The 18,923-nt window shown below is 43.5% G+C and overlaps 1 protein-coding gene across 1 annotated transcript in view; it reads right to left on the reverse strand.

Annotated features, from left to right (window-relative positions):
* Positions 1–15,027, reverse strand: part of bahcc1b (BAH domain and coiled-coil containing 1b) — a 54,397-nt gene extending 39,370 nt beyond the window's left edge. The window contains exons 1-2 of the mRNA XM_085361283.1: positions 14,856–15,027; positions 10,897–11,230 (exon numbers count right to left, since the gene is read on the reverse strand). Of these exons, the coding sequence (XP_085217409.1) occupies positions 10,897–11,068 (172 nt within the window). The 5' untranslated portion in view covers positions 11,069–11,230; positions 14,856–15,027. The remainder of the gene's footprint in view (positions 1–10,896; positions 11,231–14,855) is intronic.
* Positions 15,028–18,923: the final 3,896 nt, after the last annotated feature.

The raw sequence follows: 18,923 nt of genomic DNA on the forward strand, positions 1-18,923 counted from the left end.
CCACAGCTCTGTCCCCAATCAAAAAAAGAAATTTCTAATTTACAGGAAATACTAGCAAGTGTGATCTAAAATCGGTAACAAAATCTTACTTCAAAGTATACAGCTGGTTTTAAATGTGGAAAAAAAATACTTAAGAGAAGGAAAAGCTTCTAGTTATTTTAAGTGATGTAGAAATAAATGTAAGCCATGTCAAATACTCTTCCTTTTATCTTAGGCTGAAGTTAAGACTTGAATCTATTTATGTTACTATGAAGGTTACAGATCGCAGCCTGAGATTTGTAGCAGGAGTGCAGCACAATCCCGCTTCATCTAAAGTTAGCACAGACTCCAGTGGAAACAAACACACCTACGCAGCAGAAGCGAAGCAGGAGGACGGCTGCAGAGGGGAAGACAGCATCCTTTAACCAGCAGACCCAGATTTAACCACATCCATGTCAGCAAGCATCCACCCTACTGAAGTGTCCTTTGGCGAGACACTGAATCCCTACCTGCTACCGCCAGTGCTTTGACTGACCCTAAAGTCAGATCTTGCCAGCAGCCCAGAAAAAGGTGAATTTCCCGGCAGGGATCAAGTATCACATTATTTTTTGAAATATGCTACTTGCAAGCCATCTGCAGAGCTCTCCTCAGTCCTACACCACTGAGACTCATATCCCAGTATCACTGGAGGAAATGTGTCTGCGCAACTATGTGTGTGTGTGTGTGTGTGTGTGTGTGTGTGTGTGTGTGTGTGTGTGTGTGTGTGTGTGTGTGTGTGTGTTCGACTCTGGTGTGCCGTATCACCCTCCATCATCATGAGTTGAGGGGTTGTGGTTCCTAGAGAAGCACTTTACTTAAATTAGACCCTCAACGACTCGACGTGCAGGTGTCATTGTGTGTATATGTGCATGTGCGTACGCTCGTGTCTGCAAAGTATACTGAATGAATGCACGCATGTGTGTGTGTGGGCGTCAGAAAGTCAGTGTGTGTTTGTGTGTGAGAGAGGGAGAGAGGAGACTGAATGCCGAGAGAGGAGCGGGATCAGCAGACGGCAAATGCGAGGGAGAGAGAGGGAGAGAGACAACAAGATAGGAAGAGGAGAGGATGGGGCGAGCGAGAAGGGTGGGAGTCTGCGAGGGAGAGAGTGAGCGACACAGAGAGAGAGAGAAAGCAGGTGAGAATAACCCAGTCTGACCTTATTTCAGCACGGCTTTTCCATTCTTTATATTCCCTCATTGCTGTAATATTTACACAGGAATAAAAGATTATTAGAGCGATCCACAGAGAAGAAATGAAGAGGAAGAGGGGGAGGGGGGAAATATAAACATAAGGAAAGATGAAGACACTCATGAAGGTAGAAAAAAACCAAAGGGAAGAAACCTCAGATTAGAGAGTCTATTGATTATTATTGTCATCAATTAGGTTGCCAGATTTTTTTGATTTGTCTCGTACTGTGGGAAAACTGTTTTGTTTGCTTTCTCCAACCAGCAGCCAAAACCTTCAAGCTTCAAATTTAATTGGTAATGCAAAAAGAAGCAGAAAATCCTTACGTGCCAATATTTGGCATTTGCTTAAAAACGATTCAGATATTTAAAAACGAAAAATCCTTATCAAGAGTCCAATCACTTCAGCTTTCATACGTTATTTATGAACGTATCACAGACAAATCTCTAAAAATAACAATAACCAATAAAGATCCCCAACGTCAGGAAAAACACGCTTGAAATGTTATGAGATTAAAATGTACACAGATTTAAAGTGCACTTTTTAAATGTGTCTCTCCACAACAGCAAATAATAACTCGCAGATGTGCAGATTAAATGAATAACATCTGCCCATCAATCATCAACATTTTAATGAAACACAGAGCTGAAAGAGTTCAAGTCTTAATTTGTTAATTGTAAAACAAAAATGTCAAATTTATTAGGTTACATTTCACCCTAAATTTGGACTTTATTCTGTCTTACCTGATCTTAAATGACATACCTTAAGGTTTTAGACTACCATGGATTTTTCTGATAATCTACAATGAAACTGATAGTTAGATCTGAAAAAATACTGTTATTTATTGTTCTGGGATAATGTAGACATGCCTATTGCTGTTCACCCAAATAATGCAGTTTTGTTCAGGTATAATTTGCAACAAATCTGTGAATAATAAAAACCTTTTTTTATGATTTGCTTGTTTGTTTTAAGAAAAAAACTGAATATGCAGAAGAGAGAGTACAGGTATGACATCCAGGAAATAGTCATCCCACTGGGATTATTAACCAGGAATCCAATGCTCAGGGGGGTGCATGTTCAGTTGGGATGTCCCCTGAGCACTCGGCTATTGGATTGCTCCAATTAATTATTTCTTAGCTGTTATACATGGAATTTTGAGGGGGTTTTTTTAGCAATACTTGGGTTTTTTCCTAGACCAGACTGGACCTTTGAGAATGACAGAGCATCACATAGTGTTAAGGTGATGAATTGATGTTACCTTGTTTTGACAGAAATGCCTATAATGCTTTAGTAAAAGGAAACCAAATGAACAATGCTGTTTTTAAAAGAATAATAATAATAAAAAAAAATGCTCATTTTGCTAAATTGTTTTTAAGATGGTGCAAAAAAAATCCTCTTTGCAAGAAAACACTGAATAATTTCTCACATCACAATAAAAAAAGAAAAAGTTAAATCCAGGCTATAAGCCATGTCGTGTCTTCAGCGCTTCACTGTTTCCCTGAATGCCCAAAACTGCACAGACTTAAAAGAAGAATTTTCACACCAAACTCAACGTCACATTGCATGTTGAGAAATCCCCTATCAGAAAAAAAGGTAAACATCCTGGCATAACTGCAGCCTTCCGAGCAGCAAAATAAATCAGTATGCCACAACTGAAAAGAAAACACAGGGCTGCTTCTTTGTTCTCACGCTTTCTTTTATATATATAAAAATATATAGAAATATGTAGGATTATACTATTTAAGATATATGTCTTATTTCTAATTTTTCTTTTCTGCCCTTCTGAACAGAATTGTATTGAGTATTTTGTAGTCTAGCTTTGGATGCAACGTTAATATCTGTTCCACTAACGTTTATTTGATTTGAAAAAAGACAGAGCCTGCACAAGTTAAGCAAAATGATAAAACGCAGCGAGGCCAGCACTGGGAGCTTCTGAGAAAGCAACACATTCATACAGACGCGTACACATGGAGAGCAAAAAAGCAAAAAAAGAGAAAAAAAAGCCATACGTATGTGAGCATCCGCACACAAAGAAGTCCTTGTATTATGCATGCATGCATGCTTCCAAACATTACAAAAACACACATCAAAACGACCGGAAAAGACAGTAGGTGGTTATTAAAGAGACAAGAGAGAAAAACAGAGAGAAAGAGAAGAGACACTTTACCGGCAATCAAAGATGCAGAGGAGAGGAGACAGGAAGAGAAGGAGAGGGAAGTGGAGGTAGAGAGAGAGAAACGTGCAAAAAAAAAGGGAAGAAAAGGGGAAAAAAAGGGAGAGCTTGCTTTTAATCAGCCTGGATCCAAAATTTAGACAGGCACACACAGAGGCACGAGCAGTCCCTGTAGGATTAGGGCCTTGGCACTGTGTGTGTGTGTGTGTGTGTGTGTGTGTGTGTGTGTGTGTGTGTGTGTGTGTGTGTACTGTGCACGTCCCACGAGACTGATTAGCCATGAATGACTGATGACGGATCTTTTTTTCCCTCCTCCTTGCTCTCTCTCACTCTTGTTTTCTTTCTCACTACTCTCAGCTCGGGCAAGAGCATGGGAGAGGATACTCCCTCTCCCATCACACACACACACACACACACACACACACACACACGCACGCACACACACACACACACACACACACACACACACACACACACACACACACACACACACAAAGCTGCACACAGCTCCATGTATATTCAACAAAGGCTCCTGAATATACTTAATGCTTTCATGTGTGTCACTGTGTAACGATCCATGCTGTTCCACACAGCTGCTTCTCTCTTTTTCTTACTCTCTTCCTCCTTCACAATCATGCACACACACACACACACACAAATATGTACCTATTTCCTGTTTAGGAGCACATTAGCTGTATTTCACACCAAATACTAAATCTGCTCAATCTGTATGACAGCAGCAGTTTGACTCTTGAAAAACACTGAAGGGTCCTGCATTCAGGCGGCAGGCCGACCGCTCTGCCTCCTTTAACCTCACCTCCAGATGAACCTCGGGCCACCGCCATCCATCTAAAGCCCTGACAGCAAAACAAACTGGACATAGACCCGCCTGAATGGAGGCCATTACAATATGAATGAGCCAAACAGAGCTGAAATGAATCGAGTGGAGAAGCAAAACACAACAGCTGAGGAAAGGGCCCGGGCTGAGTCAAACGAGTCAGCTCAAGTGACGATGAGTCAGGCAAAATGTGACCCCGAGACAGGGTAAAAGCAGAGGCCTGTCTCAGGTGTCCGTAGCCGTTCTGATAAGGGTTACCTTGCCGTGGTGCTTGCAACACTGCTTTTTCAGGGGGTGCAGACCTGTGGATCCACTGAGACTGTGACATCATGTCTGTCCCCCTGCTAAGTGATGTCACCTCCCTGTCATGTTGCGTAAATAGGGAACTGCCTTGACCCCTCTGAAGAGGAGAGAGGCCATAAAATAGCTGGGAATTACAGCATCTGCACACTTTCTTTGCACATATGTGGTGACTTTTTTCATGCAGTCATGTCACGAATAAGAGCCACAACGACGAACAACTTATATTGTTTTTTATGCACGTGCACACACACACACACACACACTCACTCACACATACAAAGCCCCCGTCTTCCTGTACAGAGTAAGAAGCTGTTTTAGCCTTGTGTTTTGCGGGCTGTTTAAAATGTCATTTTTCTCTCGTTTCTCTGACTTCAAAGGCGCCTCACTGAGCTCTCACTCCCTCTTGCCAAATCCTCCAAACGTTTCTGATTTAGTGAGTTGGCCACGGGCCGAGTAGCACCGGGACGGGCCCGTTAACAACTGTCCGAGTGGTGGGGGAGAGGAGGTGAGGAGGAAGGAAAGGAAAAGGGAAGAGAAGAGAAGGGAGAAACAAATGAGACAATGTGGAAAAGGGAGAAGAAGCAGGCTGAAATTGAGACAGAAATAGGAGGACTGCTGAGAGAAGGTCTGCTAACAACGCGAGGAGGCGATGGGTGTGTGGGGAGTTAGACAGAGACGGGAGATGGATATAAGAGGTGGGGGGATCGATTGAAAAGAGAGGAGAGAGAGAGAGAGAGAGAGAGAGAGAGAGAGAAAAGGGGGTGGGGTGAAGGGGGCCATGGCTGTGAGGAGGAGGAGGAAGGAGGGCTGGAGCACCACTCGAGAAGCTGAGAGGAGCAAATGCAATAGTGAAGGGGAAGCAGAAGGAGGAAGAGGGGAGGGCGGGCGTGCGATTAAAGAGGGGTGAGGAAGACCGGGGAGGGGGGGGGGCAAAAGGCCTGGCCAGTAAGAAACAGAAGAAGAAGAAGGAGAAAGAGGAAAGAGGAGCAAGTGACAGAGAAAGAGGAAAAAAAGAGCGCATGGACACAGGAAGTCTGGCGCTTTCCATTCACTTCATGACACATCAAATCATCAGATGGTGGTGTGTGTTCACACCCCGGAGATGTCGCAACCAAACGCACCCCACACCCTTCAAATCACTGCTACCGACAATAAGCAGCTGTTCTCGTGTTGGAGGAGAGTTGGAGATGAGACAAAAGTCTTCCTGTCACAGTGGCAAGTGCAACTTCAGAACAAATGCAAGCTTCACTCCAAACTCAAACATCAAAAGATTTTTCCTTAATTTGTTTAATTTTTTTCCCCTTTCTACTGATGTGACCTTTTAGACGCCTTAAATCTCAGCCACAGTTACTCCGAGGTCAATTTGACCTTATTGTGGAATATATTTAAATGACGCGCCACGGTTTGCTTGAAATATCAAAGCATACACAAGAGTCTCATTTGTAATGGAAATGCCTTTAATGACTTTACCGGCCCTTACTTAATGACTTAATGCTTTTAATGTGTCAACAAATTTCCAAAAAGTCAGGCTCGTTTAAGTGATTTCTTTGGCCCTGCTGCATATTTTAATCTCACGCCTTGATAAGTGCACAGCGCTGATGTGGGTGGGGAATCGGATTTGCTATATTTTGAGGCAGACCAAAAATCATGTATGTAAAATGCAATTTTGAAAAGAAAATGGTGAGCATGTGTGTAGCGTGTGTGTGTCTGTGTTATGATGACACACACTAAAATTACTCCAGAGCCTAGTCCAGTGTGTTTAAATGCAATGCTGAGGGAGCTTTAACTGGAATCAATGGTTTTTTACACTTGAATTTATTTTTCTACTCAAAGTCAAATATTGTAGATTTTCACCCAGTTTGCACTGAAATCGCCACAAATTAATTTTGATTTTATTTAACACATATAATATATTTTCTGTTGTGAAATTTATAAAAAGGAAAATAATTGTACATTATCCAACAAAAATACATATATTTAGAAAAATTTCCCTAGTGGTTTCCTACTCACTTATGCACTTACGGTCACTCGGTGTAGCGTAGTGCTGATGACACAAAGTGGGTCAGTCAGGTTTTTTTTGTTTTTTTTTTAATTGAACTGAATCGACAGTTTACACTCGTCTCCTTCCTCACCAAATCCAGTCGCAGCTCGGCTGGCCGCAGCCTAGACCAGCTGTCTCCTCCTCACAGGGGGCCGTCTTGCACACTGCACCCTACATGTGCCCCCTGTACATCCCGGGTTGCATTGGTTGGATTGGAGATTGGTGGGTGGTGTTGGAAAGGGGTGATTGGGCTTGCTCACTGCTGACTCATCCTACACACAGACACACACACATACACTCGCAGGGACAGGCAAGCATCTCCTCTCTATCGCTTTCATTCACTCACACTCTTGAGAAGCAGAGGAGACGCCAGGGCGGGGAGTCGGTGGGGGTGACAGCCAGTGGGTGCTGTCAGGCGGTGGTAATCTGACTGGATTACCAACCAGGTGGAAACATTCAGCCTATCTACCCCCCTCACACCCTTACCCTCCCCCTTCCTCCTCCTCCTCTTCCTTCCTCCTCCCTGGCTCCATCCATCTATCATTTCTTCCCTTATTTTTTTCACATGCCTTTCTTTCTTTATCTATCTACGGGGCTTCCCTTTGCCTTTAAACATAATGAGTACCCTAGACACACACACACACACACACACTACTCTATAGTAACTACAGGCCTTTAATTCCACAAGCATGGACAGAAACCAAACCCATGCGTACGCGCACAAACGCGCCGTCTCCTTCCATCACCGTGCAGGTTGTTTGTGCGCCAAGGTGTGTGCAGGTAGTAAGGTGAAGGGGTGTGCCTCATCTGTGCTGCCGCAACGTTCAAAGCCTATGACAAAAAACTTCCAAGGGAAGAGAGAGATATAACTGACAGCCTCCTGATGAATGGACTGGATGGTTGTGTGCACACACACACACGCACAGCTACAGGCATTTGTAGTAGAGATATGCAGAATTTAACTACAGGGTCTTGTGTTTCACTAACAACACCGAACATGGGGAGAAGGAAAGGGAAAATGCTGGGATGAAAAGGGGGCATAAGCTGAAGAAAGAGCTCAAGAGAGCAAAGACCGAGAGCAACCGAGAGAAAAGAAAGTGAGAAGTGGCAGAGAGATAATCTAGTCTATGACATTTTGGTTATGGTTTATTGCTGTTTTAAAGCACAAAAAACAAGCAGCTTAAGACTAACGTTCTTCAAAGTGTGTATGTGTTTGTGCGTTTGTGCAGCTGCATGTGTGCACACACAACATGAATGTAAACTCCTTCTGTCTGCATTACTTAGTCACACAAATGCACACTCGTTCACGTACACAATCATGTAAACAAAAACGGTCTGCTGTCTGGGAAGTAACACACCTGTTCAATGACAAGAGCAGCCACGCCCTCCATAATACTGCACACCTGTGCTTCTGCGGGCTAAACCTAACCCTAATCGCACACGCAAACACACACACATATACACTTGCACAACTACTGCCCAGGGGCTAACATCAGAGAAAGGGGAAGAAAGAGAAAGAGAAGGGGGGACTGGAATAAAAAGCAAAGCAGTGAAAATGGGAGGGGAAGAGAGCAAGACAGACAGACAGAGACAAAGGCTTTCCCACTGCTCCTATCAGTAATCTAAACGCCTGTGTAATATCATTGTGGGGTTTTATCAAATGTGGGCTGAGTCTTATGGCGTTGGTATGCGTCTGTCATTCCATCACCTTGTCAAGCGCGACCATATTCAAGCAGACACCATGCTGATCTAAATAAGAGGCTTCAGCAAATTGATGGATTGCAGGTTTTCCAGGATATGAAGAAGCAGGGGAGAATGAGGGGAGTCTTTTTTTTTTTCATTTAGGATTTTTTTTAAGTGATATACTCAGTTTGATACTGCGAGACTGTGTGTGTATATATATATATATATACATAAAGAAATAGTGAGGGTGTCTTCACAAAGATCTGAAACAAACCCTTGTCAAAACCTCCCCCTCCACCCTCCTGTCCCTGCTATGGCCAGCTCCACATCACATCTACCCCCTGTGCTGAGGCCTAGGGCCAGGCATACAGCTTTCTGGATCTCTAAGGGGGGCAAGGACAAAGGTAACCCGCATCCTAACCTCCAAGCAAACACACATACATACACCAACCCCCCATCTCTAAACAACAATCCTCTATGCCCATCATGTCTGTCAAAACCCCATAAGGGACATGCATGGAGAGTCTGGATATCTGGAATCTCAATACAGTGTCATGCACCTTGAGACCCAGTGAGAGGCCCTCTTGAATATATTTCAATAGCATTATCACCCTGCATTACTATGCTTATACCCCCTTTATTCAACATTAAAGAAACATTTTTACACTGGGCCATTATGCATGTCAGCGCACAGCAAAATCAGTCAAGGTGCTATTTAAACTGCAATGCAGGTTACATTTGTATTTGATATATTAGCTTTGAAAATGAGCTGGGCGTGTTTTTGCTCGAATGTTGTGTGTGGAAATCAGAAACAGGCAGGCAGCTCAGCGTGTCATAAAATATAGAAAATATTTTATCAATATAAGTTAATGCATGGAGACTGAATCATTTATAATATATTTAAATGTGGTAAAGTGTTGATCAATATTTATGTGAATTGTTTAATAAGTATTATACTGAAAAGAATGTACGTATGAGAGAATAAAGCAAAGCTTAATAACTTTTGTGCAACAACACGTGTTTTTAGACGTGTTGTCAATAAAATGTGTTGACATTTAGACTTTTTTTTACTAAAATATTTTTTAAAATAATAAATAAATAACGTACAGTATCAGTTCAAGTTTTAAGAAACATACACGTTACAGCCTTACGTCAGTTTATATAATTAATATATTTATATATGAATAATTTTTAAAAACGCAGAGGAAGAGCCCAAGTTTACAAACCTAAATGCTCACGTGCAATAAAAAGTATATTAAACAAACCAAGCTGACGTAAAATTGCATTTTAAATTAAAAATAATAATAATAATTGAAAAAAATTCCTCTCATGTGAAGAAACCAGAACCACAGAACCAGGAGGTGGAGCACGAAATATCAAAAGTAATTCACGGTAGGATTTCTGGAAAAATCCACGCGTGTTGACCTGAAATGTGAAATGTATTTTAGCAACTAATTTAAAATGAAAACCCGGTTTGCCTCAATTTTTTCCCTTTTACACATGAAAACAAGCAAATACACGCGAGACGTGGATGGCCACTCTTGACACACATGGTAACTAATGAGATTTCTCATGTAACACGCATACATTCATCCAGCGCGTGGGTATAAACGCAGTATGATTTCGGACAGTCTTTTCTTTCTCTCTTTGCACGCACACACAGCCCCCCCCCCCCCCCCCCCCCCCCACACACACACACACACACACACACACCCCACACACCCCTATTGAGACAGGATACCAAAGCTACTTGTTAAATCTAATGCATGCACTGTCAACCCATTCGCACCCCGTCACGTCTTCGCTCAATATAGAAACCGGATTTTCTGGTATTACCCTCACCTCTATTAGCCAGAGCTCCCCTTCACTCACTCAGTCCCCCCTCTGCTCTCCACCCGGCAACTGCGACCCCCAGTTTGCGCCCAGCATAAACCAAAACCACCAAAAAATAATTTCAAAAACACACACACGTGAAAGAGGAGGAGGCGCTGCGCAGAAACTGGCTCGGCTAATAGCTTTAATTTATTGTTTAATGGGAAATATAAGCGGTGGAATAACCCAATTCTAATTAATTACATCAACTGGCAACGATTAGTACTTCGCTAATTGATGAATCCAAATAAATCTATGACAAGATTATGCCACTAATAATCCCAGCTTGATATGAAAAAAAAAAGAAAAGAAATAAAACCAAATAACCCTGGAATTAAAGTTTTAAAACAACAACACCAACAACAAAGGTGAGCTTGGACTGAGTTGTAAATTTAGAGTTAATTCTATCTGCAAAAAGAAAACACATTACCCTTTTTCTTTTATGTGATTTTATATACAGTTTTTTTAATTCTTGCATTTCGGCAAACAGCCATAAACAGTTGATTAAATAAAGTTAAAAAATATAATTCCTAAATTCCCCCCACCCCCCGAAAGTCGGAGCACTTTCCGTCAGCGTTAAATTCTAACTCGTCCCTGAAGAGCTCCAAGGTTTTATTTTGCAATATGGGGAACATATGCTTCAGACAAGAGAGACAGAGAAAGAGAGAAACACAGAGTATATATTTTCTTTGGGTTTTTTGTTTGCTTGTTTGTTTTGTTTTTTTAATCCACACTTCTCTGTAGTTACACGGTGGGGAAAAACACCTTGCTTCCAAAACTGACCTGAGTGCGGACCCATGGAAAGGTGGGATGAGTAATATTTCCCGGGCTGGAAGTGAGCGGGGTGCTGCACGGATCCGTGTCCGCCTGGCGCCATCCGAGACGCGGCGCTGTGAACCAAGGCGCTCCGCTCCGTCAGGAGGTGGTGCGGAGGAGCGAAATCTCGGCTTTCCATCCCGATGAGAAGCGATAAATCCCAAATCCCAAAGTAAAATCCGGAGGCACCGAAGGTTTCAGGCACCCAGATGCAAATAATCCCTTTTTATGAACTTCGTGCTCGCCTCGCATTGAGCGCGGTTTTGGCTTTGCAGGGTCGAAACGGAGTCCCCGTCATGTCCTACAAAAGAGAGAGCAGGAGACGAGTCAAAGCGCTGACAATGACGAGCCAGCCAGGGATGTGGCGCTGAAGAAAAGGCTTGACTGAGAGACAGTCGCTGCTCGTGTTTAGACAAACAAGCACGGTTTACAAAGAGAGAGAGAGAGAGAGAGAGAGTGAAGAAGAAAAAAAGGAGGAATAAGAAGCTATTCAAATGTCACACACAACGAACGTCCTAAAATAAAACAAAATCCCCACATTTACTGACCAACTTTGGTTCTGCGCTGCACACTAACTTTCTAACGCCGATATGCGCCAGCTCGGAAAGGTGGGTGAAGTCTGCACTGTGGATGAAAATGTGAGTGAAGTGAGTTTGCGTGGATTTACCCCGCACTACATCGTTGGCCCCAACAGAGGAGCCCCCCCCCCCCCCCCCTCTCCTCCTCGCGACCAAACACAATGTAAATCCTGAACACGGGAGCTTCCTTTATCAGCGCAAAAAAGAAAAAAGAATGGAGCAAATGACGAACAAATGAAGCATATACAGTACAAGAGTTCACGGCGGTATAAAGCCTCTCCCGGTGAAGGAGTTGTTGAGTCTTGAGGCTCAACAAGCGCCGGTCATAAACAGGCTGGACCTCGGGGCACTTGCGCTAAAACGTTAAGGAAACCATCTGCACCAAGTATAGAATGCGTAAAAAACATATTCTTTTTTTTCTCCTTTGGGTGACTCAAATAGCCTATCACTCTTTGGTTTCAGACGGATACCGTCAATACGTTTATCTTTTGGTGTAAATTGAGATTTTAATTCGAATCTGATCCGGTTCATATGTGGAGGAAATGTTGATCTCTGACTTGGATCGACATTTCTTATATAGGTTTTATAAACCAAGAGCGCCTTTACCGTTCTCTGTTTTTTTATATACACGTGTTTACCAAAGTTGCTTCACCATCGCTGTTTGACTTTTGATAGTTTGCACCGTTGAAATCGGGATTATTATCCGTTGTGTTGCTTATTGAGGAAAACTGGCGTTGAAACAGCCATTTCTATCAACTCATACGGAGTCAGCAGCAGTGGCCCTCGCCTTCTGACAATAGCCATGCATTTCTGCTACACGTACTGTATATATAGGATACAGTGTAATCACAAACACAAATCAAATCACCTCTATGCTTCATCGCCAGAGTTGTGAGGTGGGCAATAAACAGTGAAATAGACTAGGAAATCATCGCGTTTATATGTATACCTCATAGCCTAGGTCATTTATTTAAATAGGACTCCCTGCGATGCTCATAGGGAGCTCTGGGTGCTTCCATTTCCACCCCCCCCCCCCCACACACACACACACACACACACGTACACACACACAAACACACCTCAGCAGTCCATCTATTAGGCCTTTCAATGCGTGGCACGTCCATCTAGTGCTCTGTAGATGCTGATAGCACCTCCCAGGAACCAAGATAGAGGAACAAAGAAAATACCAAATGCTCTGGTGGACCAGGGGCTTTATGAAGTGCATAAGAACAGCCTTCATAAGCTCGGATATTCAAGTCTTCTTTAAGTCACACACACACACACACACACACACACACACACACACACACGCTGCTCAAGGACTCAACTTTCAGGAATTGTATTTTTAGAGGGGATTTTCACCCTGGCTCCCTAAAGTTCGCAGTTCTGATAAAACCCAGCAAATGTGATCGTGAATCGTGAAAATGTGTGTGTGTGTGTGTGTGTGTGTGTGTGTGTGTGTGTGTGTGTGTGTGTGTGTGTGTGTGTGTTATACGTACAAACATTCCCCGTAACCCTTCCTATAAGGATATTTTTTCGCAAAGTGCGAGGGCATGTAAATAATTTAATTTCCTTTTTGTTTGCTGCAGGATGTTATTTTTTCTGACCACATGTAGTCAACAGTAACAGGGGGAAATAAGGGTAAAAGAAAAATAAATGGGGGGAGAAACGGAGGCTGCTGCTGTTTCTGCTGCTGCTGTTGCTGCTGCAAGCTCACTGGGAAGGCAAAATGGACTCTCCTGTCCCCTAGGCAGTGAGAAACAATGGCCCTTCTCCACGGGACATCAATCATAAACTACTATCGTCTGACATTTGTCTATACATTTTTACATTTTCTGTCCATAAACACACGTCCTGGATATTTACATTACACGTCAACAGAGAGCCACTCAGACTACATTTAACAACCTGAGTCTAAATCCCGTGTTATCGCACGCCACGCAAACAAGCGGCGTGAGCAGATCGCGCGTAACAGTTTTGGGAAGAAAGAAAAAAATCATCATTTGAATCTACAGTAGCGTGTGTGTGTGTGTGTAGCCCACATACGTGAAAGGCGTTCAGACTTCCTTCCACTCTACCCAGACCTCCGAAACCTTCTACACACACCTCCACAAGCACACACACACACAAGCACACATCCACTAAGCAGTGCCCCGAAAAGGGTCAAACTGTCGTCAGAAGAAAATCCCCCCCTTCCCTTACAAAAGTAACCACTGCTGGTCAAGACGACATCACATGAACTTCGCACAAAAGCCAGCAAATCCGCAAAGAATTGCGTTTGTCAGAACTAATGCAATTGAGGCTTCGAGCATAAAAAGAAGAAAAGGAGAGAGAGAAAAATGCGCCTATTTATCTGTGCGTGTGTGCGTGTGTGTGTGTGTGTGCGTGTGTGCTGTTTGAGCATAAATCTACTATATCATAAATGCGTGAATCTTTGGATAAAAATGAAAAAAAAAAAAAAATTTAAAAAGGCATTTCCTTTTGAAGTGGTCCGGGTCCAGAGGGCAACTGGTTTCCCTCAACAATTTAGCAATAAAGTAAAGTCGCAAAGCATAACCGGCGCACTAAATCCGGATATTCAGAGGCCGGCTAAACGGGAGAGACAAGCCCGGCTGAGCCGAAGACAGCTCGGCGTCTACACAGCCTTCACACCGAGGGAGCACTGCAGCTTGCAATAAAAAAAAACCTCTACCTCTCTCTCGCTCTCTCCCACACACAGAGATAGACACACAAACACACACACTTGCACAATGGAGAACTAACAAAGAAATAATCTACAATTTAAAATGTATGAAAATGGGCTCACTGAAAGAGCAGAAAGGTGTGGAGCAGCACCCCGAATGAATTAGAAACACACGCTCGGCTGTGAGGAGAGGTCAAATCAAGAAGTGACACATATCGCCCACAGCTCAGCACTGCACACTGGACAGGAAACGGTGGAAATAAAGCTACGTGAAATAAATCCCCCCCCCCTTCCCCTCCCTCCTCTAGATTACAGTAGAATCGTGAGATCTGCGCCTTTAATGTATTTAGCAAATGAGAGATGCCTACAGATTAATATTCTGCACAGAACATCAGACCATCTCGCGTTTTATTGCCTCTAATGGAATGACAGCGGATAGCGGTGCGCTTAGAGAACAGCCAAGGTATACCTCCATGTAAATAAAAAAAGATTAAAAAAGACAAAATAATAATAAATGTGTAAACTAAAATTCTCTCTTACTTGAAAAAAATGAACATGAAAAAAACGGCATTCAAACGGCTACAATCACACACACACAACACACACACAAAACAAAACAAAACAAAAATGACAAAAACAGAACTGTAAAATAATTTCCTACTCACTGGCAAGTTACAGCCACCGTGCGGCGAGTGGCTTATAATGAAAGAAAAAGTACGAAAAATATTCAAAGTGAAAATCCCGGAGTCGCAGAGATGAAACATGTGGGATTGATTACATCCTATGCTGCTGCAGACTGTGGTGTGCAGTCAGTTGAGGTATGGGAGAGACGCATCGTAGAAGTTCAGGCTTGTAGTGAATCGAGGCTCGTTCATGCAGCCGGAGACTCAGACACGCCGGTAGGAGGGAGGGAGGGAGGGAGGAGGAGGAGGGAGAGGTTGAAGGGGTGTGTGCGCGGGGAGGGGTGGACTCGCAGGCCTATTGGTTTGAGAACGACAATGTGAAAGCGTGCCCGTGAGGCGCTCCCCCACCACCGCCCCCACCTACCCTTTTCTATACACCCCCCTCTACGCCACACACACACATACACACACACCCCTTTCTACAGTAAATGCGCCCTGCCATTGGTTGCCGTTCGGAGCCAATGAGGAAGCCGGAGGATCCGCGGAGCAAAACGGCGGGCGTTTGATTTGCAGCCCTCGGCGCACTGCGCGGAGAAGACAGGCGGCACGGAGAGGAAAGGAGCCGGCTCTGCCTGCGCTTTCTGATCGCTGGTGGAGAGCAAACAGCGTCTAGCCTTTTATGCCGTGTGATCCCGTTGCAGCCCTCTGTGCTGTCTGTCTGACTGCAACGCTGTTTTATTATTATTGTTATTTTGCCTGACAGCGATGGCGTGGTAGTGTTGTTGGCGCTCCTTTAGGGAAATCTCCCTTTTATGCTCTCCTTTTTTGATCATCTGCTAAATAAATCCTTATTAGAATTTGAATGTACTTTAGTGAACAAGCCTGCTCTGTTTTGCATGTGTGTGCAACTAAAGTCACAACGAGACCTACATTAGCAGGCCTGAAGTTTCAGTGTAGAGTGCAGATTTGCTATATTATAATAATAGTCTGCTTAAAAAGGGGGGAAAATGCTATTGGAGTCCTTAATGGTCATTGCAGGATAATTCAGGCTCTGTATAAAGGAATGTGTTATAGGTTTACACCTTTTAGTTAATATGGCGGGGGATTAAAAATATTGCATCTGTTTTAGGGAAAAGTTATGATTGCTGTAAACACACAAGATAGGCTACGGTATACTGTATATTACCTATATCTATTTATTTATCTATATATATATATATAAGCTACACACACACACACACACACACACACAGGCAAATTGAATCACTGCATAATTTGAAAGCATTACTGTCCTTGGGGTTGGCCCTGCACACGGTTCACTAATTTAGCCAATTAAAAGTGGAAGGATATGGGGGCTTGTGTGTTTCCATGTCGAAATATATGAGCTGCTATAGGCTAATATTGCCGCGCGGGTTTGTTTATACGTGGAGGCAAAGGGTTAAAACTCGGGCGCTTCGGTGCTGCGGAGCTCCCGATTGGCTGGCAGGTTGCCAGAGCACCGTCAATCACCGAGTGTAAACAAGGCTCTGATTGGCTGCTGGCCAGTCCGCACTGGGCTGCCTGAAAAAAGCAATTACTGCCCTTGCGGTTTCAAGGCGGCCCCGTGCTGAACGATGAAAGGAGATAAGGAGGGGCGGTTTCAAGGCGCCCCCCACGGCGAACCCCGTTGGCCCCAGAGCAAAAGGAGAGTCAAGAGTGACTAAATCAAAGGGAATACGGTTAAAAACAACAAAAAAAAGGTAGGGGGGCAAATTACACGTTGTAATAAATGTAGGGGATAGATTCGCGGAATGGTGCAATAACAACTTGTTTTTTTAGAAAATGGAGGCGAGGACGGCAACAAGAACCGGAAAGCAACTATTTCTCTACCGAGAGGGAGCTCTTCTTCTTTCTTTTATGGTGGAAGAAAAGTTTTGTCTACAAAGGAGACAGCGGGAAGACGGCCGAATGTGGGTTTTTTTCTTTTGAGTTTTAATAAACAGAATAAAAGCATTTTCTCATCTAAACGTTAAAACGGTGACACCACTGTATAGTCGGAACCGAGCTTTGATTTTGGGCGGCACGCACGCGGTGTTTTGACCAAAAACTTTTTCTTTTTTTATTGCCAACTAATCAATAACTAAGTGGACATTTCCGGGTTCACGCGGGAGTATAAACGGTAGGTCCGTGACGATAATAAGTTGGTCTTTAAATTGTTTGTGAAAGGGTGTCGGAGGGTTTTTGTTTTCAAATATTCCATAAAACATTATATATAAAATATTCCATAAAAATATGGAAACATTTTTAATTAGAATATTTAAATATATGTCATTACTTTGGCTAAATGTTCGAGTCCTATTACAAAAACACACAAAAAAGGGTCATGTTTCATTCTGCAGACAAATCCTTGCAGCCAGCCTGTGTGCTTTTTAGCTGAACTTTTCCACCACCGGCACCACTGAGCACGCACTTTATAAAGTATATCCAGGCTGTTCCAACTGATGTCCCTTTACATTAAAACAGAGACTCTCTCCCTTTGCTTTGGTCCAGTCCCAAACAAAACATTGGTGGGGGGAGTGGAAAGGGGGGGGGGGGGTTGGAGTGAGCCAAGCTGGTCTGCAGCCGATAGATAGCTTATAAAACTGTACTCGCGCGGAGCGAGGAAGGGGGGGGGAGATCTCGACGCTTTCGTGTGAGAGGAATTAATTGATACATATAAAATTCAAATCAAATAACGCCAAAGCGCGCAGATTTATCGCGGCCGTAATTAGATAATCGTTACCGTCTTTTCCCATTTACCCAGCAGCCTGCGTGTCCGAGCCCTGCACTCTCCAAAAGGCTTCAGCCACCACATTCACAGACACACACACACACACACACACACAAAAAGATGCACAAAGCTGGATTTTATGAAGACTCGCACTGTTGTTCAAAGTGACTATTTTAATAGCCCAAATGTGCTTTGAGGCCAGTAAGACGTCTCTAAATTATAACGCATTAGAGTCCATTAAGGTACAAATTAGCATTGTGAAAGCTGGTGCTGTTGGTCCATCAAAATATGCAGGCTGTGTATTTACTCACCGGGCCTCAGTGTGAAGAAATAGATTTTTTTAATATATTTATTTTTAATGAATAATTATTTTTCTAATAAGGGAGTTCTATTACTTGCATGAAGGAATATATTAAAAGACCAGGTAGACCAAATATGTTTTACTTTATCTCACGCCAAACAACAAAAACTCCTGCGGAATACAGCGTAAATTTGGATCTTAATTAACCATTACAGTAAATGATTAAAATCAATGTTGACGCTTTTCCTGACTCCAAAAGCTTTTTTTTTTTTTTTTTGGGGGGGGGGGGGGGGGGGTGTTTTTGTTGTTGTTGTTTTTTTTAAGGAAAATTAGAAGGAAAACGAGTACTACATCCAACCCTACTACACAGCGTGCTGGGCAATGCATGTGCAGCCGACTATACTGACTATACCTGGCCAGTAATAATTAATATTATTATTACTATTAACTGACTTCATGTCCCAGCTCAGTCTCCTGAAGGTGTTGTCCTGTGCGCTAATGACAAGAGGGACAATAATAAAGACTCCTGCTCCGCAGCTCACAAAAAAGGGCTCCGCCACTTAAAACAGAAATCTGCATTTAATTTATTTAGTGACAAGGAAAAGCCTTTTACTGCTTGATTTTTATTGGTTCTCTTTCACTTAAAAAGAAGTGGGGGGCTGGGTGTGCGGGTCGGTGCGTGCGTGTGTGGAGACAGAGACGAGAAAGCACAATACGCACACACGCACACCCAAGCCTCCTCTGGTCCGTGTGCCAGTGTGTGCTACCCTAGAAGGAGGGGGGAGAGGAATGGAGGGGGGTGGGGGGTAATTAATGCGGATTGACTGATTGCTCTTGAAACAGACCGGTCCTGCGCGCGGATTGTCCTCGAGCAATGAGGCGTTCCTGACTGACACTTTCCACCTACCCTTCTTCGCTTCCTCTTTTCCACTGCTTCTTTCCTTCTCTCGCCCTCCCCTTTCTCCCCTTGCACACTGGGAGCAGTGGGCGAGACCGCTCGAGCTCGGCCGCTTTTTCCTGACGTCCAGCCCCGGCCAGCAGAGGCACTTTTCTGCTCGAA

This window comes from Diplotaxodon limnothrissa, linkage group LG8 (assembly GCF_057381915.1).
Source record: "Diplotaxodon limnothrissa isolate DT_005_m linkage group LG8, D_limnothrissa_male_GT1.1, whole genome shotgun sequence".
Taxonomy (NCBI): Eukaryota; Metazoa; Chordata; class Actinopteri; order Cichliformes; family Cichlidae; genus Diplotaxodon; species Diplotaxodon limnothrissa.